The sequence below is a fragment of the Ruditapes philippinarum genome, unplaced genomic scaffold (assembly GCF_026571515.1).
Source record: "Ruditapes philippinarum isolate M1 unplaced genomic scaffold, ASM2657151v2 ctg2179_1_1_1_1, whole genome shotgun sequence".
Taxonomy (NCBI): domain Eukaryota; kingdom Metazoa; phylum Mollusca; class Bivalvia; order Venerida; family Veneridae; genus Ruditapes; species Ruditapes philippinarum.
Genome location: NW_026855176.1, coordinates 60,335 through 77,178, shown reverse-complemented (window position 1 = coordinate 77,178; position 16,844 = coordinate 60,335). Strand labels below are relative to the sequence as shown.

At 32.6% G+C, this 16,844-nt stretch overlaps 1 protein-coding gene across 1 annotated transcript in view; it reads left to right on the top strand.

Moving 5' to 3' along the window:
* Window positions 1-9,580, top strand: part of LOC132742314 (uncharacterized) — a gene marked incomplete at its 5' end in the record, with an annotated part of 51,854 nt that extends 42,274 nt beyond the window's left edge. The window contains 5 exons of the mRNA XM_060730681.1: window positions 319-1,028; window positions 4,130-4,523; window positions 5,201-5,316; window positions 5,517-5,731; window positions 6,801-9,580. Of these exons, the coding sequence (XP_060586664.1) occupies window positions 319-1,028; window positions 4,130-4,523; window positions 5,201-5,316; window positions 5,517-5,731; window positions 6,801-6,915 (1,550 nt within the window). The remainder of the gene's footprint in view (window positions 1-318; window positions 1,029-4,129; window positions 4,524-5,200; window positions 5,317-5,516; window positions 5,732-6,800) is intronic.
* Between the last annotated feature and the right edge of the window lie 7,264 nt (window positions 9,581-16,844).

Here is a 16,844-nt window from a genome sequence, read left to right as displayed (position 1 = left end):
AAAAAGCATTTAAGTAAGACAGTAAGTAAATCAGTAAGGATTATATAAAGGGAACCACATGAACACATCCATGTGAAAACATTATTTGACGTTTAATTACTTTGAGTTTGACTCTGTGACGTTTTGCTGCATATTTCTTTTCAAAAAGTGAATATCAAGTGAGTGATCCACTTGTTTAATTGTCTACTTATGGTCATTGAGAACATTTACTTTTGAACCAATATATCTTTAGTACACATATAAGTAGATACAAATGTATATATACTTAGTTTAATATCTGTTGACATTATTATTTACTTTTTATATCAATTTTCCTAGGAAAAGGCAATGCTGATCCAGTTTTCTATGGAGAGAGATTCTTTGAAGCACTTTGCGAGTTTTCCGCCTACCATAAAGAGTATGGCTTCAAAGTTCACTTGGTTCACTATGACAAAAAGAGCACAGAAAAAGCTATAGAAACAATAAACAAAGCTTGTCGAGATGCACGTCCATTGCAAATCATAACGAATCGTCAAAAATTCGATACTGGTTATACACGAGGGGAAAATGGAGCGAGACCTAAGTCTGCAGGTCCAAACGTCTTTGGAAATCATGGTCGAGATACTAGCTCAGACAAACATGAACAAAATAAAAGACATTCAAGTTACATGAAACCATCTAAAAACTGGAATCAATCAAGAAATGAGAAACTACAAGAACACAGAAGAAGAAATAAGAAGGAAAGGGTTGAGGGATTGAACTTTGATAGTTCAACCACTGGAATGTTTAAAGGAAGGCAAAGTGAATATGATAGAGATTTGGATTGTGTTGTTGAAAAGCCTAAAGCTGATAAAGATGATATTGATGAAAGAGAAAGCGATGACAGTTCTATTAAAACAGATGAGGAGAGAGAAAATGGGCCTAATGAGAGCGAAAATGGGCCTAATGAGAGCGCATGTTCAGAAACTATTCCTGGTTCTGCAGATGAGAGTTTAGCGGTCAACAGTAATTTATCTAAGGAAATAAAGGGAAATCTTAAAATTTTTGAGGTTTGTATAGAAAAGGATTAAAAAGGACATACCTTTAGAATCATGTCAGGTTTCTAAAATATTTGGAAATACAAGAATATGTTTTGCAAGAAGGATGTTTAAAGTTCTGTGAGATAATAGGTGTACAGTCTGACTTGCCCGTGGGACCACGTGTATTAAGGGACTTTTGTCTTATGCAGCCACTTTCAATTCCCCCCGTTCATTTCTTTCTATATCATTAACGCTCAACGGGACATAGGACTGCTAATTTGTCAGCTAATTGAGATCAATCTTTTCATTTAAAGAACCACTTTTACCTGTCAAGTAATTGTGTTTTTAGAGAACGCCGCCTCGTAATGTCACAAGTGTCAACAATCAAAACACAATATATAAATGTGTGAAAAACTCTATTTGCCAAACCCTTTTAGTGTATGTAAATAAAGGTAAGTATAGGCGTGACGTGTATTATCCAATAATATCGATAAAACAATGCAACGCTCCTACTCAGATGGTGTATACTCTTAGCTGTTGATATTTAGACTGAATTGAATTGACCTTGAACTTGATCAGCAATTAAATTAATCCTTACAATCAGATGTAGTTTGTTTATTTCAAATGAAAAATGCACAACAGAAAAATGCTTCACTTATCAGGGTTTTTGTGTTGGAGACAAGAAAATACAAAGGAGAAGTTTAAAAATTCTGGAAAAATGTCAAACATGTACGTAATGGAATAAAACTGATTTGTCAAAAAATATCAGAAAGTTATTTTTTTACATTAGCATCCATTTAGATTATCAGAGCGTTCTTATTATTAAACATTTATATAAATGAAGTGGAAAAACATTCCCACTGCAAAAGAAAGATGTAATGTATAAATTTTGACTTTTTATCATGCTTTGTCTTAAGAGACCGTTTCATTAAGCAACCGTTTTGGGTGTTTCCCTGGCGCGGTCGCTTAATACAAGTTTGACTGTAATAAAAAATATTAACACATTTGAAATAAATCAACAATTTTTTTTTGACATTTAGATATTTATCTTTAATTTATTGACTATTAACAAGTACAAAGGTAACAAATGAAAGCCTTGATTGTTTTAATCTATCAGAATATATATTTTACTTGCAAACCATTATTTAGATTACATCCACAAAAACATATTTTCATACAAAAATATGTCAGAACATATATTTTATACTTCCTAAAATGTATTATTTTATGCCTTCGCCATGTAATGGCCGGGGCATATAGTGTTACCCTGTTCCGTCCTTCGTCATTCTGTCATTCCGTCATCATCAGTTTCCGTTCATTATCTTAGTAACGGTTGCACACATTCAACTCAAATTTGACATATGGATATGTCACGATAAAATACAGGTCAAGTTCGAATTTGGTCATGGTTCGATAATTTTTGGCAGAGTTATGCCCCTTTTACTTTAAAATAATATGAAATTTTCAGTTTCCGTTCATTATCTCCCCAACGGTACAACACATTTAACTCAAACTTGACATTTAGATATGTCATGAGAAAATACAGGTCAAGTTCGAGTTTGGTCATGGTTCGATGTTTTTTTGCAGAGTTATTCCCCTTTTACTTTGAAAATAATATGAATTTACAGTTTCCGTTCATTATCTCCCCAACGGTACAACACATTTAACTCAAACTTGACATATGGATATGTCATGAGAAAATACAGGTCAAGTTCGATTTTTTGTCATGGTTTGATGATTTTTGGCAGAGTAATGCCCCTTTTCCTTTGAAAATAATATGAAATTTTCAGTTTCCGTTCATTATCTCCCCAACGGTACAACACATTCAACTCAAACTTGACATATGGATACGTCAAAGGAATGGGCAGGTCAAGTTCAAATTTGGTCATTGTTCAATGCTTTTTGCAGAGTTATTCCCCTTTCACTTTGAAAATAATATGAAATTACAGTTTCTATTTATTATCTCCCAAACGGTACAACACATTCAACTCAAATTTGAGATATGGATACGTTTTTGGAATGCACAGGCCAAGTTCGAATTTGGTCTTGGTTCAATGATTTTTGGCAGAGTAATGCCCCTTTCCTTTGAAAATAATATGAAATTTACAGTTTCTGTTCATTATCTACCCTACAGTGTTACATATTCAACTCAAATTTGACATATGGATATGTCAAAGGAATGGGCTGGTCAAGTTGGAATTTGGTCATGGTTCGATGATTTTTGGGCAGAGTTATGTCCCTTTCACTTATAAAATAATATAGATACATCTTAGGAATAAGCAGTTTAAGTTTGAATTTGGTTGTGGTTCAATGATTTTGGACAAACTTATCTTTCCTGAATGTTGGAAAAAATTTGAACTTTCAGTTTCAGCACTCGTACTTTTGTGGAAATGTATGTAGCCATTATTTTGGCTACAAATATGCAATATGCTATTTTCAAAAGGTTAAGACAGAATAATTTCAGTGCCTTGAACATTGTATGAAAATGGTTTTTGTTGACATTGAAAAGTTTTAAGGGCTTTGTACTTAAAATGAAAACAAATTTGGAACAAAATATTATAACATCTGAAATTTTGGCTGCATGCGGGGGTATCCGTGGCATGATGACAAATTTCTAGTTCATTTATACAACTGTTGTCTTTTTAGAGCTAGCTCAGGGTGAGCTTTAAGGATCGTTGAATGTCCGTCGTCTGTCGTCCGTCCAAACTTGTTTGTTAACACTCTAGCGGTCACATTTTTGCCTCAATCATCATCAAACTTTCTCAGAATGCTTATCTAAATGATAGCTCGGATGAGTTCGGACATGGGTCATCTCAGATGAAAAACTAGGTCACCAGAGCTAAAAATAGAAAAACCTTGTTAACACTTTCGCTGTCACATTTTTGCCTCAATCATCATCAAACTTTGTCAGGATACTTGTCTAGGTGATAGCTTGAATGAGTTCGGACAGGGGTCGTCTCAGATGAAAAACTAGGTCACCAGAGCTAAAAATAGAAAAACCTTAACACTCTAGCTGTCACATTTTTGACTTTTTTTGATGAAAAATACCTTTTCTTCCATTTTGTTGTTTGTGACTTTGTGGTAGCTTGTATTCATATCTTTTAAAACTTATGTGGTTAATTTTATTTCAGGAGACAAAAGATAAACAAGAAAATAAATCAACTGGTACTTTCAGTAGTAAAATATTTGGAGACGCTAAAGAAAATAATGTTGCAAAACCTATTGGTATGGAAGATAGTTTTGATAAAACAGATGATGATGATGAAGAAGATGTTGTTGATGATGTTCATGTTGATGATGATGATGAAGAAGAGGTCTATGATGATGCACCCTCAGAAATTGTACCCGATGAGGAAGAAGATAATGGGGAGGAAGAAGTTGAAACATGTGTTATTTGTATGGATGATATATCTAATCCAAAGACGCTCTCATGTGGACATGTGTTTTGTACAGAATGTATAGAGGCACAGTTTACGTATAAAGAAGCATGCCCAACATGTGGAAAGGTTTGCGGAATAATAACAGGTTAGTATTTTAGTGGTTGCTTGACTCGTAGCTATTTATTCCCTTGGATAACTAATTAATTCATTTGATATGATAAAAAATGTGTTATAAGTTAGTTTAACATTGAATGCATCTGGTGTATATTCTTTAACCTTAGATCAGTTCATTATGAAGCAGATTCAGCAAATGTAGTACAGAAGGTGTATTTTACCACATATCCTCAATATCTGAAGTTTGGTTGTTGTTTAATGACTGAAAGTGGATTTCAGAGTAAAGATCATGCAAACATTTTCTAATTTATAGCAGAAATCACTGAAACAATCTCTTCAATACACTTATATCTTATTAGTGAAAAACATGGGTTGTTGGATTTTTTTAATGATTTCTTCAAGTCAATGAAACATGCATGGAAAATGTCTTACAAATCTCTGTATTCCTTAGTTAGATGTAATCACCTCAATTTTTATGTAATTTTTGTCTTTGATATTTTCAGTTAGTAATGAATCACTTTATCTGCAAAAATATTTTCTCACAATATCCACAAAAAAGGTTTGATCTTTATTTTGCGTTTAACGTTATTGTATATAAGGTATACTAATTAAATTGACAGAAGAATCCTGAAGTAATGATTCATTGTTGGGCTGATTTAATGATAACCAAATGAACGTTTTCAGTGATAACCAAATGAACTTTTTCAGGTGACCAACCAGCAGGTGACATGGATGTGTTTGTTAATAACAGGGCTTCATGTGCTGGTTTTGAAGGCTGTGGTAGGATAGAAATAACATACAAATTTCCTGATGGAACACAAGGGGTAATATACTATATTAAGTAACAGTATTTTAATTTATGTTATTATTCCATAAGTAGATAATTTATCATAATGAAAAACAATTCCTACTGGTTACAAAATTTCAGAGTGCAGATTTGATGAATATTATTATACCTTTTGTGTATGGGAATTGTTTGTAATTAAAAACAATTTTTAATGATTTTCATGATCTGTATTCACAGCCTACCCATCCACGTCCAAATGCAAGGTTCAAAGGTATCACAAGAAAAGCATACCTGCCAAATAACAGACGTGGTATGGAAATCTGTGAAATGCTGAAGGTTGCCTTTGAGAGAAAACTGGTTTTCACAATTGGAAACTCCCGCACAACTGGAGCTGAAGGTGTAATCACTTGGAATGATATTCATCATAAAACAGATCAAAAACCAAACACACAGTATGTATCCAAGTAATTATCCACTGAAATGTAGCTCGAAACACGCCATCATATATGCACAATTAAACATTTATAAGTAAAACTGAGCTATGTCTGTTGTCCATCTGCCTGATCATACTTTCTTAAAGCATCCTCTTCTTGCATGTACCTACTGGTTTGATAGCAGAAGCGTCTATTGCATAGTTGTTAAAGACAATTTTGTCCCTCACTAATCCCGCCAGGGGCTGGATTTCCTTCATGTGAGGAAACTTATTCAGCTAGCTTACACATTGGTAGGATACTAATGTGTCGCACATCTGCAACATGCTCCCAATAGGACTGTTATCCTGTCAACTTGATGATAAAATGTTTTTATTTTAGGAAATCTTTAGATTACCAAAAATAATGTAGCGCACAAAAGTTGGATATATTTGTGAAAAACGTTTCAAGTTTTACTGTCCGATTCAAGCTTGTAAACATGATAAATTTTGTTTCGAGTTCATCTCGGAAAAAAAAATATTTTGTTTCCAAGACTTAACTAGGCAGTAAAACTTTAAACATCTTTAACATCAAGTTATCAAGCCAAACTTTGGTGTGCTACATTATTTTGTTTTGATAGTCTAACGATTTCTTGAATAAAAATATATTTTAGCTTCATGTCGAGGTGACATTTACCAAAAAGAAAACAAAAAAAAACCCCACAAAAACAATTTGATTGGGGGCATTTTGCAGGTGCGCGAAGGCATAGTATCCAGTGTTACAGAACATTGAAAGTTCTGCCAAGATGCAGCTTTGTGTCTGAAATAACGCTGGAATGGGCACCTTTATAGGTCTTTCTTTACAGATATAACTAGACAAAATAAAACAAAACACAGATAAATAAAAAAAGCTAAAAATATATAATCAAACTAGGATCTTTTGTATAAAGTTGATGAAATTCAGTCCTTGCCAAACATAATTTTGTCTACCATATAAGCACACATAGGTTATTTTTACTTCTGTATCTTGTGCATGTGTATAATATTGTGTAATCAAAAAGGATAAAATTGCAATGAGATACTGTTCAAATTGTTTTTTTTATATTTCACAGATTTGGTTATCCTGACCCTACATATCTAGACAGAGTGACTGATGAACTGAAAATTAAGGGTGTCACTGTTGATGATATACAAACCCTTCCCGCCTATCGTTTAAGAAGACGATAGATAATGACATTGGATGAAATAGACTTTTTTATGACTCGTTGTTTATCTGTGATGCTTAACATAAGTTATGTAAATTTTCAAGGGACATTATGTCTATCAAAGTGTTAATGGTGTTGGTAAAGGACAATGGCAAAATAAGTTTAGGTTATGCCATAACTGCATTTGTGAAATTCATGTGTATAATCAATAACCAATGTGACTTACACAAAATTCTATAAATATCCATTGGAATATATAGTTAACATTCAATGGATAAAAAGAGTGGGGCAGTTTTTTAATATTTTAGAGAGTTGTTATATTTTATTCTTATCTTGTTATGATAAATTTTTGGTCAGTCCCCATTAACAGAGTCAATCTTTTTTAAATATACATGTATAGCCATTTCAGTTCTACTTATGATCCCAGGCTCAGCTTGACAATGAACAAACAAACATATTGTCACTTTGATAATATAAATTCTAACATTTAATAAAAATATCAATTATTTGTTTATGATACAGAACATAATTTTATAAAGTAGTATAACATTTGCCTTAAGTTTATGAAGATATGTTAATTAATGAAATTCTTGAGAATATGAATACATTGAGAGCTGTGAGACACACATAGTTTGATGTCACCATCTCTGTTTGATTTGTATTTAAAACGAGTATTTTTAAGTCTGTCAGGGGCCTTTATTCTAGTGCATATGTATAAGAGGGTAAAAAAAAATCTGGAAACAAATGGATCAACATTAAATGAAAATTGCAGACTCAGTTTAATTGAGTCTGTACATGAGGGATAATGAATAAGTGCAACATCCCTCACGCTCCCTAGCACCAGCTTGAGTGGTACTCAAATCGCAATACTTAATAGTGCTGGTATCAATGATCCCAAAGGACTAGAAAAATATAACATTGAAGTGAAGTACAGGGCAACTTTTTACAGCTGCCACACAGCACTTATCACCTGCTGTTCTGCAGAATAAAAATTTGGTAACAAAGTCATCCCTCGGAATTTTTAAGCACCTAATTGATTTTGTACAAGTATTTTCAGAATAATTCTGTTTATTTATCCTAATTCATTTTGTATTTATTAGAATTATAGTTATGATTTTGTATATGTATCCCTTCAATATGTGTCTGTTACAAGAGAATGATTATTTCTATGACAGTAGTATGATATTTATGTCTCACAAAGGTATGCAGCTAGCAGTTGGCAATGATTTAAATCATTAAAAGCATTGTTGAAAATTTAAATTAAAGGGACGCCACTGATATTTTTTGACATTACGGGACAGGAAATATTTTCGGTGGTTTGTATGCATTTCTGATGAAGGTCAGAACCAGTAACTTGTGTGCAAGTTTTTAACCATTTCCTCATCACATTTTACCAGAAAAATCATTTTTTCTTTGCAAATAAAAAAAAAAAATATAATGCCTTTCATTCAAATCAGGCTTGACTTACTATTGATCTTCTCTTAACTTCTGAGTATATTACTTTATTTTCTTTTGCAGATTTTATAGTGTTTTAGTTGATAATTGTAAGAATATCAATTTTAATGTTTTCAGTTGGAATCATTTTATATTGTTCATTTGAATAAACATAAAAAGCTATTTTAAAAACATGTAGTTAAAAATAAAATTTTTAATGAATAAATATTTTATAATGAATCAATATTCTATTTTAAAAACTTAAAGTTATGGCTGCATGGGACATTTTGCTTTATAAATAGCTATCTATGTATTATTCAGACTTTGATTTTTGTATGCCTTTGATTGTAATTATATTTACTGTATTTAGATGAGTTGAATAATGTTTTACATTTATCCTAACAAATGTTAAAATATCTTTCTATAATAATAGGGTGAAATGTATTATATTATTAATTATGTTTTGTACATCTTATTAAAGATCCTGTATGTTGTAATTATATATATATTTCTAATACAATTTTCAAACATTGAAGAATAGAATATGTAAACTATGTGCTGCAATAATGGTCCACATTATTATGTAATCATTAAAATATATGCATTCATTTCTTATTGAAATTTGACTTAGACTTTTAAGAAAAAAAATCTAATTATATTTATATAATTATTATTATAATATATTTCTAAATATTTCTTGAAATGTAAATTCGGTAATATCTTTACAAATAATGCTTTTTGGAACTTACAATATTGATAAATTAAATTTATGATATAAAACCATTAACAAAATGGTAAACAGGATCTTTAAAACTCACATTATGCCTCAAAAACGATTTATTTTTTTTACTTCTTTAGACAAAGTAGACATGAGAAGTATACCTTTAGATAATGTATAACAAGCATTTTAGATGCTTGTTACCTGAGGAAAATTGGTAAAATTATTTATTGTTTTGACATGAAAGTAGCAAAATGTAAACAAAGTAATATTTTGACTTTTATACAACACTGTATCTGCACTAATTGCAAAAAGGTAACAGAAATAACAGATTGTTAATTGGCCAATAAGCAACGTTTTTGAAAAAAGTGCTTTTGAGACCAAGAATTAAAAATATTTTGAGGCATAATTAAGGATGATCCTTTTATCATCGCACTGTCCATCACAATTTGTATAATATGCAAGACCTATGTAAAAAATGACATTTCTTTACATTTGGAGTCCATTGATGTGAAATAAACACCATAGAATATAACTTGTTTTTATTTTCATTTTAAGATAATACAGTTAAAATCTGGAAGCGTGCATAAAATTGGTTGAAAAGCAAATATAAAATTCAGCTTGAAAAATGTTTTTTAGCTCACCTTGCACAAAGTGCAGGTGAGCTTTTAGGATGGCCAACCAAATGGCGTCCGTCGTCAGTCGTCCGTCCACATTTTAAATATTCTAAGGACATCTTCTATGATACCGCAAGGCCAATGTCAATGAAACTTGGCAGGAATACTTTTTGTATGAAGCTCTATTAAGATTGTTCAAAGAATTCCATTTCATGCAGAACTCTGGTTGCCATGGCAACCGAAAGAAAAATCTTTAAATATCTTCTTTTAAAGAACCGTAAGAGCTAGAGCTTAGATATTTGGCATGAAACATCTTCTAGTGAGTGTCTTCCAAGTTTGTTCAAATAAAAGCCCTGGGGTCAAAATTGGCCCTGGCCCGGGGGTCATTGATTTTCCCTATATGCATATAGTAAAAACTTAAAAAATCTTCTTTTAAAGAACTGTAAAAGCTAAAGCTTAGATATTTGGCATGAAACATCTTCTAGTGAGTGTCTACCAAGTTTGTTCAAATAAAAGCCCTGAGGTCAAAATTGGCCCTGCCCCAGGGGGTCATAGATTTTCCCTATATGCTTATAGTAAAAACTTAAAAAATCTTCTTTTAAAGAACCCAAAGAGCTAGAGCTAAGATATTTGACATGAAATATCTTCTAGTGAGTGTCTACCAAGTTTGTTCAAATAAAAGCCCTGGGGTCAAAATTGGCCCCGCCACGGGGGGTCATTGATTTTCCCTATATGCATATAGTAAAAACTTAAAATATCTTCTTTTAAAGAACCGTAAGAGTTAGAGCTTAGATATTTGACATGAAACATCTTCTAGTGAATGTCTACCAAGTTTGTTCAAATAAAAGCCCTGGGGTCAAAATTGGCCCTGTCCCAGGGGGTCATAGATTTTCCCTATATGCATATAGTAAAAACTTAAAAAATCTTCTTTTAAAGAACCCAAAGAGCTAGAGCTAAGATATTTAGCATGAAACATCTTCGAATGAGTGTCTACCAAGTTTGTTCAAATAAAAGCCCTGGGGTCAAAATTGGCCCCGCCCCAGGGGGTCATTGATTTTCCCTATATGCATATAGTAAAAACTTAAAAAATCTTCTTTTAAAGAACTCAAAGAGCTAGAGCTAAGATATTTAGCATGAAACATGTTCTAATGGGTGTCTACCAAGTATGTTCAAATAAAAGCCCTGGGGTCAAAACTGGCTCGCCCCGGGGGTCATTGATTTTCCTTATATGTGTATGGCAAAAACTTAAAAATCTTCTTTGAAAAAACCCAAATAGCTTCAGTTTAGATATTATACATGAAACATTTTTAAGTAAATATCTACAAAGTTTGTTCAAATAAAAGCCCTGGGGTCAAAACTGGCCCTGCCCCAGAGGTGTCATTGTTTTTAACTATATGTGTACGTACGTCCCAAATTCGTGTCCGGTCCATAACTTCATTATTTGAAGTCGGATTTAAAAAGTATTTCACAGAAATGATCATCATATTAAGATGACGTGTCATGCACAACATTTAAGTCGCTACTTTGAAGGTCAAGGTCACAGCATGACCTTGCAGCAAAATCGTGTCCGGCCCATAACTTCCTTATTTGAAGTCAGATTTTTAAACTATTTCACAGAAATGATCACCATATTAAAATGGCGTGTCATGCACAACTTTTGGCTCGCTACCTTGAAGGTCAAGGTCACAGCATGACCTTGCAGCAAAATTGTGTCCGGCACATAACTTCATTATTTTAAGTCGGATTTTACAACTATTTCACAGAAATGATCACCACAATGAGACATTGTGTCACGCGCAACATTTAGGTCGCTACCTTGAAGGTCAAGGTCACGGTATGACCTTGCAGCAAAATCGTGTCTGGCCCATAACTTTGTTACTGGAAGTCGGATTTAACAACTATTTCACAGAGATGATCACCATATTGAATCGACGTGTCGCATGCAACATTTGGGTCACTACCTTGAAGGTCAAGGTCACAGCATGACCTTGCAGCAAAATAATGTCAGGCGCATAACTTTGTTATTTGAAATCGGATTTTACAACTATTTCACAAAAATGATCACCATATTGAGACAATGTTTTGTGCACAATATTTGGGTTGTTTTTACACTTTGAACTTTGTCTGTGACATAACTCTGACACAACAAGAGGTATACCTTCCTGTATCCATAACCTATTCGGGGAGCATCACCCGGTTCAACCGGCTCTTGTTTACTTCGGTTTTACGCCGCACTAACACAGTAGAGATCATGAGAGGTGACTTTTCAGCTTTACTGGTACAGGAATACCTCAAGTGGCGTTCTTTGAATTATTTTACACAGAAGCAGGCACCAGAGAAGAACCACTGACGTTCAATTATCCGGATAACTGCTTCATATCAAATAATTTTAGTACCTGGTAGGATGTGAGGGGCAATTGGTGAACAGTCAACGGCATAAACCACTCTGCCACGCAATTATTTACTGGCTTAAATCTGATTAATAAGTACTTTTCATATTTCATCTTAACACTACTTTTTACAAAGTGACTCTTGGATAAAAATATTTAAGATCTTCACGTGTTAAATTTGTTTGTAATTTTAAACTAAAAGAAAAAATGGGTATTAAATTTTTTAAATGTGCTGGACTAAGATGAAATACACCGATTCATCGCTTTTTCAGCATCCATGTGCTGAAATATTCGCCAGCTTTGTAACATTCACAGTTTATATAAAATACTGAGCCAAAATGAAAAATTGACACGACCAGATTTTTAATATTATTTCTAAGGCAATGTCTTGAGCTACTCGCTGTACACGGATTCAACAGCGAACAGAAAATACGTCTAACCGTTTGTCTGTAATGTTAACGATGTCTGACTAACCTTTGAGCAAAAACAATTTAAGAAAATTAACATTAAGAAAAATGTATATAGATTTTTAACAAAAGTAAAATATAATTCAAGTAACAATTTAATTGTTATAATTATGCCTGGTTCATGGAATGACTAATTTCGCAGTTTTTAGTACGGTGTGACCATATTAACTGCGCGATTAACGATGTAAGGATTTTGCATATTTGACATTTATTTGATAATTTACGTGGATGGAAAGTGCAGTTTGTAAAAGTTAATTTCACACATGTACTTTCTGTATTGACTCGATAATTGTTTTACTGTTTTACTTTTATTACATTTTCATAACTTTCATGAAAGTGATGCATTCTGCTGTAATGTTACAAGCATTTTATATATGAAATCTTGCCTTGTATAACAGATATTGCAAACGTCTAAGTAATTCTGGATCATCACTCGTATGTGGAAAATATCACTGACACGGTCCTGACCGCACCTTGCGAGACCAATATTAACTTTTAGTATCCTTTAACATTTACATGTAAACACAAGTGGTTTGATTCAATTTTCCACGTGAATAGGAAACAGAATAGGAAACAAAATCGTATAGAGATACTATCAAGTATCATAAAAGTTGAAGGTGTATGACTTTTTACATTTATCTGGAAATAGAATTGATAAGGTCAGATGCAAAATTCTTGTTATATTGATTGTTACTAAGACATGACAATTGTCTCGAAAAAGGATGTGGGGTGATAGGATCTTAACCTTGCGGTTCTGTGAAAATCATTACTTAAAGCAAACTAGAATTTGGTCGTGAATTAGTAAGCAAACGAACGCAACTTGAAAGCAAACGTTTTCAAACGGTGACATCGTATTTGATTATGGCCTGCTATAGTCGTCTGATCGTGCCTTTCCTTAAACTTTGAAAAGTCCGAAGATTTTGGATTTTAACTAATGTAAAGTATGAGCTACCAACAGCATAGGACTTTGTTTAGATTACACATATGTAAAAGAATCTGTATAAAGCGTTATCCCTCGGAATCATTAATCACAAAAAATTTACATGAAAACTGCAGACTCGGTTTGATTGAGTCTGTACATGAAGGATAATGAAAAAGTGCAACATGCCTCACGCACCCTAGCACCCGTTTGAGTGGTACTGAATTTTCAATACTTAAAAACGTTAAAACCAATTATCACGAACCAGAAAAATATAACAACACTGAAAAAACAAAGCACAACTCAGTACAAACTATTTAACATTTTATTTACAAAAATATAATATATTGAAAGTAAATGGTATGAATGAATGAAAAGAAAATAAAATAAATAAAAGTTCCGTGTCAAGTTTGTAATGTCCTTCCGAATAGCACTTTTTCCCGGTGGCGAAACTCAAAACAAATATTCAATGATGCTCGAGATGTGACCCATCCAAAACAGAAAGATCGATTCTGTACTGTCTCCAAGACTGCGTCGCTACGTCACAATCTCCACTATCGTCGCTATGTTGAACACATGCGTGAGTCAAAATTGAGGGCGAATCCTCCGAGTAGAAGCTACAAAATATAAAACACAGTAAATATCCATGGTACACATATATAAGGGTATAAGTATGTCCCTTGGAATAGCCGGAACGTTGTCGAATTCTATAAACAAAGCTTCTAAAAAAATAATGTCCCTTATGGAACGCCATAAACACTGGTAAAATAAATTTAACGTTGATTATATATCGTAGCAAGTTGTAAGATATATAAGATATATGAAGTAAGACCGGATGCCTCCTAAATACACCGCTATCAATGATAATAAACAGATTACCAATATCCAAGTAATGAATGAAACACTAGAGTCATAAATCTACAGAAGACGAAAAATTAAAGAACAACAAATTATACTGTCAAAATGCAAAATAAAATTTCTATAAAACAAATTTGTAATAAAAAATCTAACTGAATTACGATCTTCTGAAATAACAAAAATTTACTAAATAAAACAGCATGAAAAGAAAACAAAACCTTGCGCAAGCTTAGAAATTTACACAACAAGAATAAACCTGTCTGTCATAATGACCTTGTTCGTCTTATCCATCTATATGCGAGTCCCCAAAGAAGATTTAAAATTCGTTCAGTATATAAGCATAGTTACACTGCGTGGAAAGCGTGAAACATAACTCTCACGATTTTCTTGCATTCCAGAACGCATGCATAACAAAATATAAATCCGAAAACTTACATTAAACACAGAAAAATCCTCTTACCTTCAAAGTCTTAAGTAATTTATTGCAACTTGATATTAATTGGGAATTTAAAAAAAAATCATGTTGAGGGCTTTCACTGGGTACAAACAAGAGCACATCAAGGTGCGGGTCCGCATATGACCTCCGAGTGACTATGCAACTAAACTTTCATTACGAATTCATTGTTTCACATATTCATTATTAGATCTTGTCTTTTGGCCTTTTGAAAACATGTTAATCCAGCCTCCTAGTGTTTCTCTGCTGTAAACATATCGTATCCAATGTTAATCTTACATTGTAGATATCGTTAAAATAACCAAAACTGATGAAATTTCAATGGCTGGTTTAGCTGTTGTATCAACATTCTAGGTTGAAATAATTACAGGGTCAATTTTCAACTTTCAACTTTTACTACCTCTAAATGACACTATAAGAAACTGTAAAATTGGCAACACAGGACAGTTATATGCCTTGAAGGACACTTGTATGCAAAATTTAAACAAAATTCAACGTATTATTTATGAGTTATCGACATTTTTGTAATAAAACTGTGCTTTTAGAAGGGTTCTTTTTTAGAAATGAAGAAACTCAAAATAATAAATAATATCATCATTATGAAAAATATTTTCCTATTGATCATTGTTAAGAAACAAATAATAGCATTCAGGTAACAAATTACACGAGAAAAATGATTGTTTCTACACAAAACATTTTTAATATGTAACCCACATTAAACACTAATTTTACCATTACCTATCTAAAAAGCCTTGTTCAAAATATCCCTAAAATTTACCGAAATGAGGGGCTGTTTTCAAAGTTTGTCTAAATTTTTTAAAAGGTATATTGGTTGATCTTGCAAAATATAAAATACTTTTACCCTGTATTTTTTATTAGACTTTTAGAATATCTGATATTGCATTAAATTTGGCATTATTTACCCAATAAGTACATACAATTAAAATATAAATAAGAATTAAAAACTTTTTTCCAGAATGGATATATGAAAGAAACATGAATATTATTAAAAAAAGGAAACGAAGAGGGCTTCAGTTTCAATGCAGTAGCCAATTTGGATAATCTACAAAGTGGAGGTAATGCATTAGGTGTGTTCTACGAGGGTTGTCCCAAAAGTCCGTGACAAATTTGTAGACGGTTCATTTTAACGCCATTAGATTACAATTCACACATATAATCATTAAGTTTATTATCTAACATTACAACAAATTGTTTACAAAAATTTACTCTAGTTACTTAGAAATTTTCAGTATAAACGACATTGGTTTGAGTTGCCGGCGCAAGTCAAATATTTTGCATTTTGTAATGAAAGGGCTAAAACTAATTACGAATACTTCAAATATCTGATGATGTGTCTGCACAATGTGACGTTGACTTCATCTGCTGCTATGTTTACATCATCTCGGAAATTTTAGTTAAATAACTTAAGAAAGGAACAAGTAACGGATAAATGAAAGTAGCTCATAAAAAATAGGAAAGTTCAAATAGCGACGTTCGAAGAATTTTCGGCGCAATGAACAGGTCACTCAGGTTTCGTGACTATTTCGGGATGACACATGTTACGATTTTCAACAAATTTAACAAATAGAACAGTTTAGTAAGATATCCTGAGCATTTGTTTACTAAAGGCATGAACGGAACCAGAGTTCTGCACTACAAAAAGCGAACATAAGGAGCACGAATAGGAAGACCGATCTCCGTCCCCTATTTCCTACAGCTAAAAACAGGCGCAACGAGATCGGAAGTTCGTGTGTAGCAAAAACTAAATTAAATGTATACTATTCAAACATTCCGCAGACATTAACAACCACATAATTTAAGTCCGTAATTGACGATTTATTGGTTAAACTGCACCATTATTGCATTGAAAACCATTGAGAGTATTTAAGAAAGGCGCTTTATATAGATTTAACACCGTCTTTCACGTTTCACGTGCGCCGCTATTTATATAGTTGCCATGGTATTTACAGCATATTTTTGTTGTTTGTTGATATTTTTCTAAGTTTTAATTATATGGGTTTATAACATATTAAAATATCAAATTCGTACCTATTTTATTTTGCTTTTAAATCTAGTTACAGAATATTGGGACAA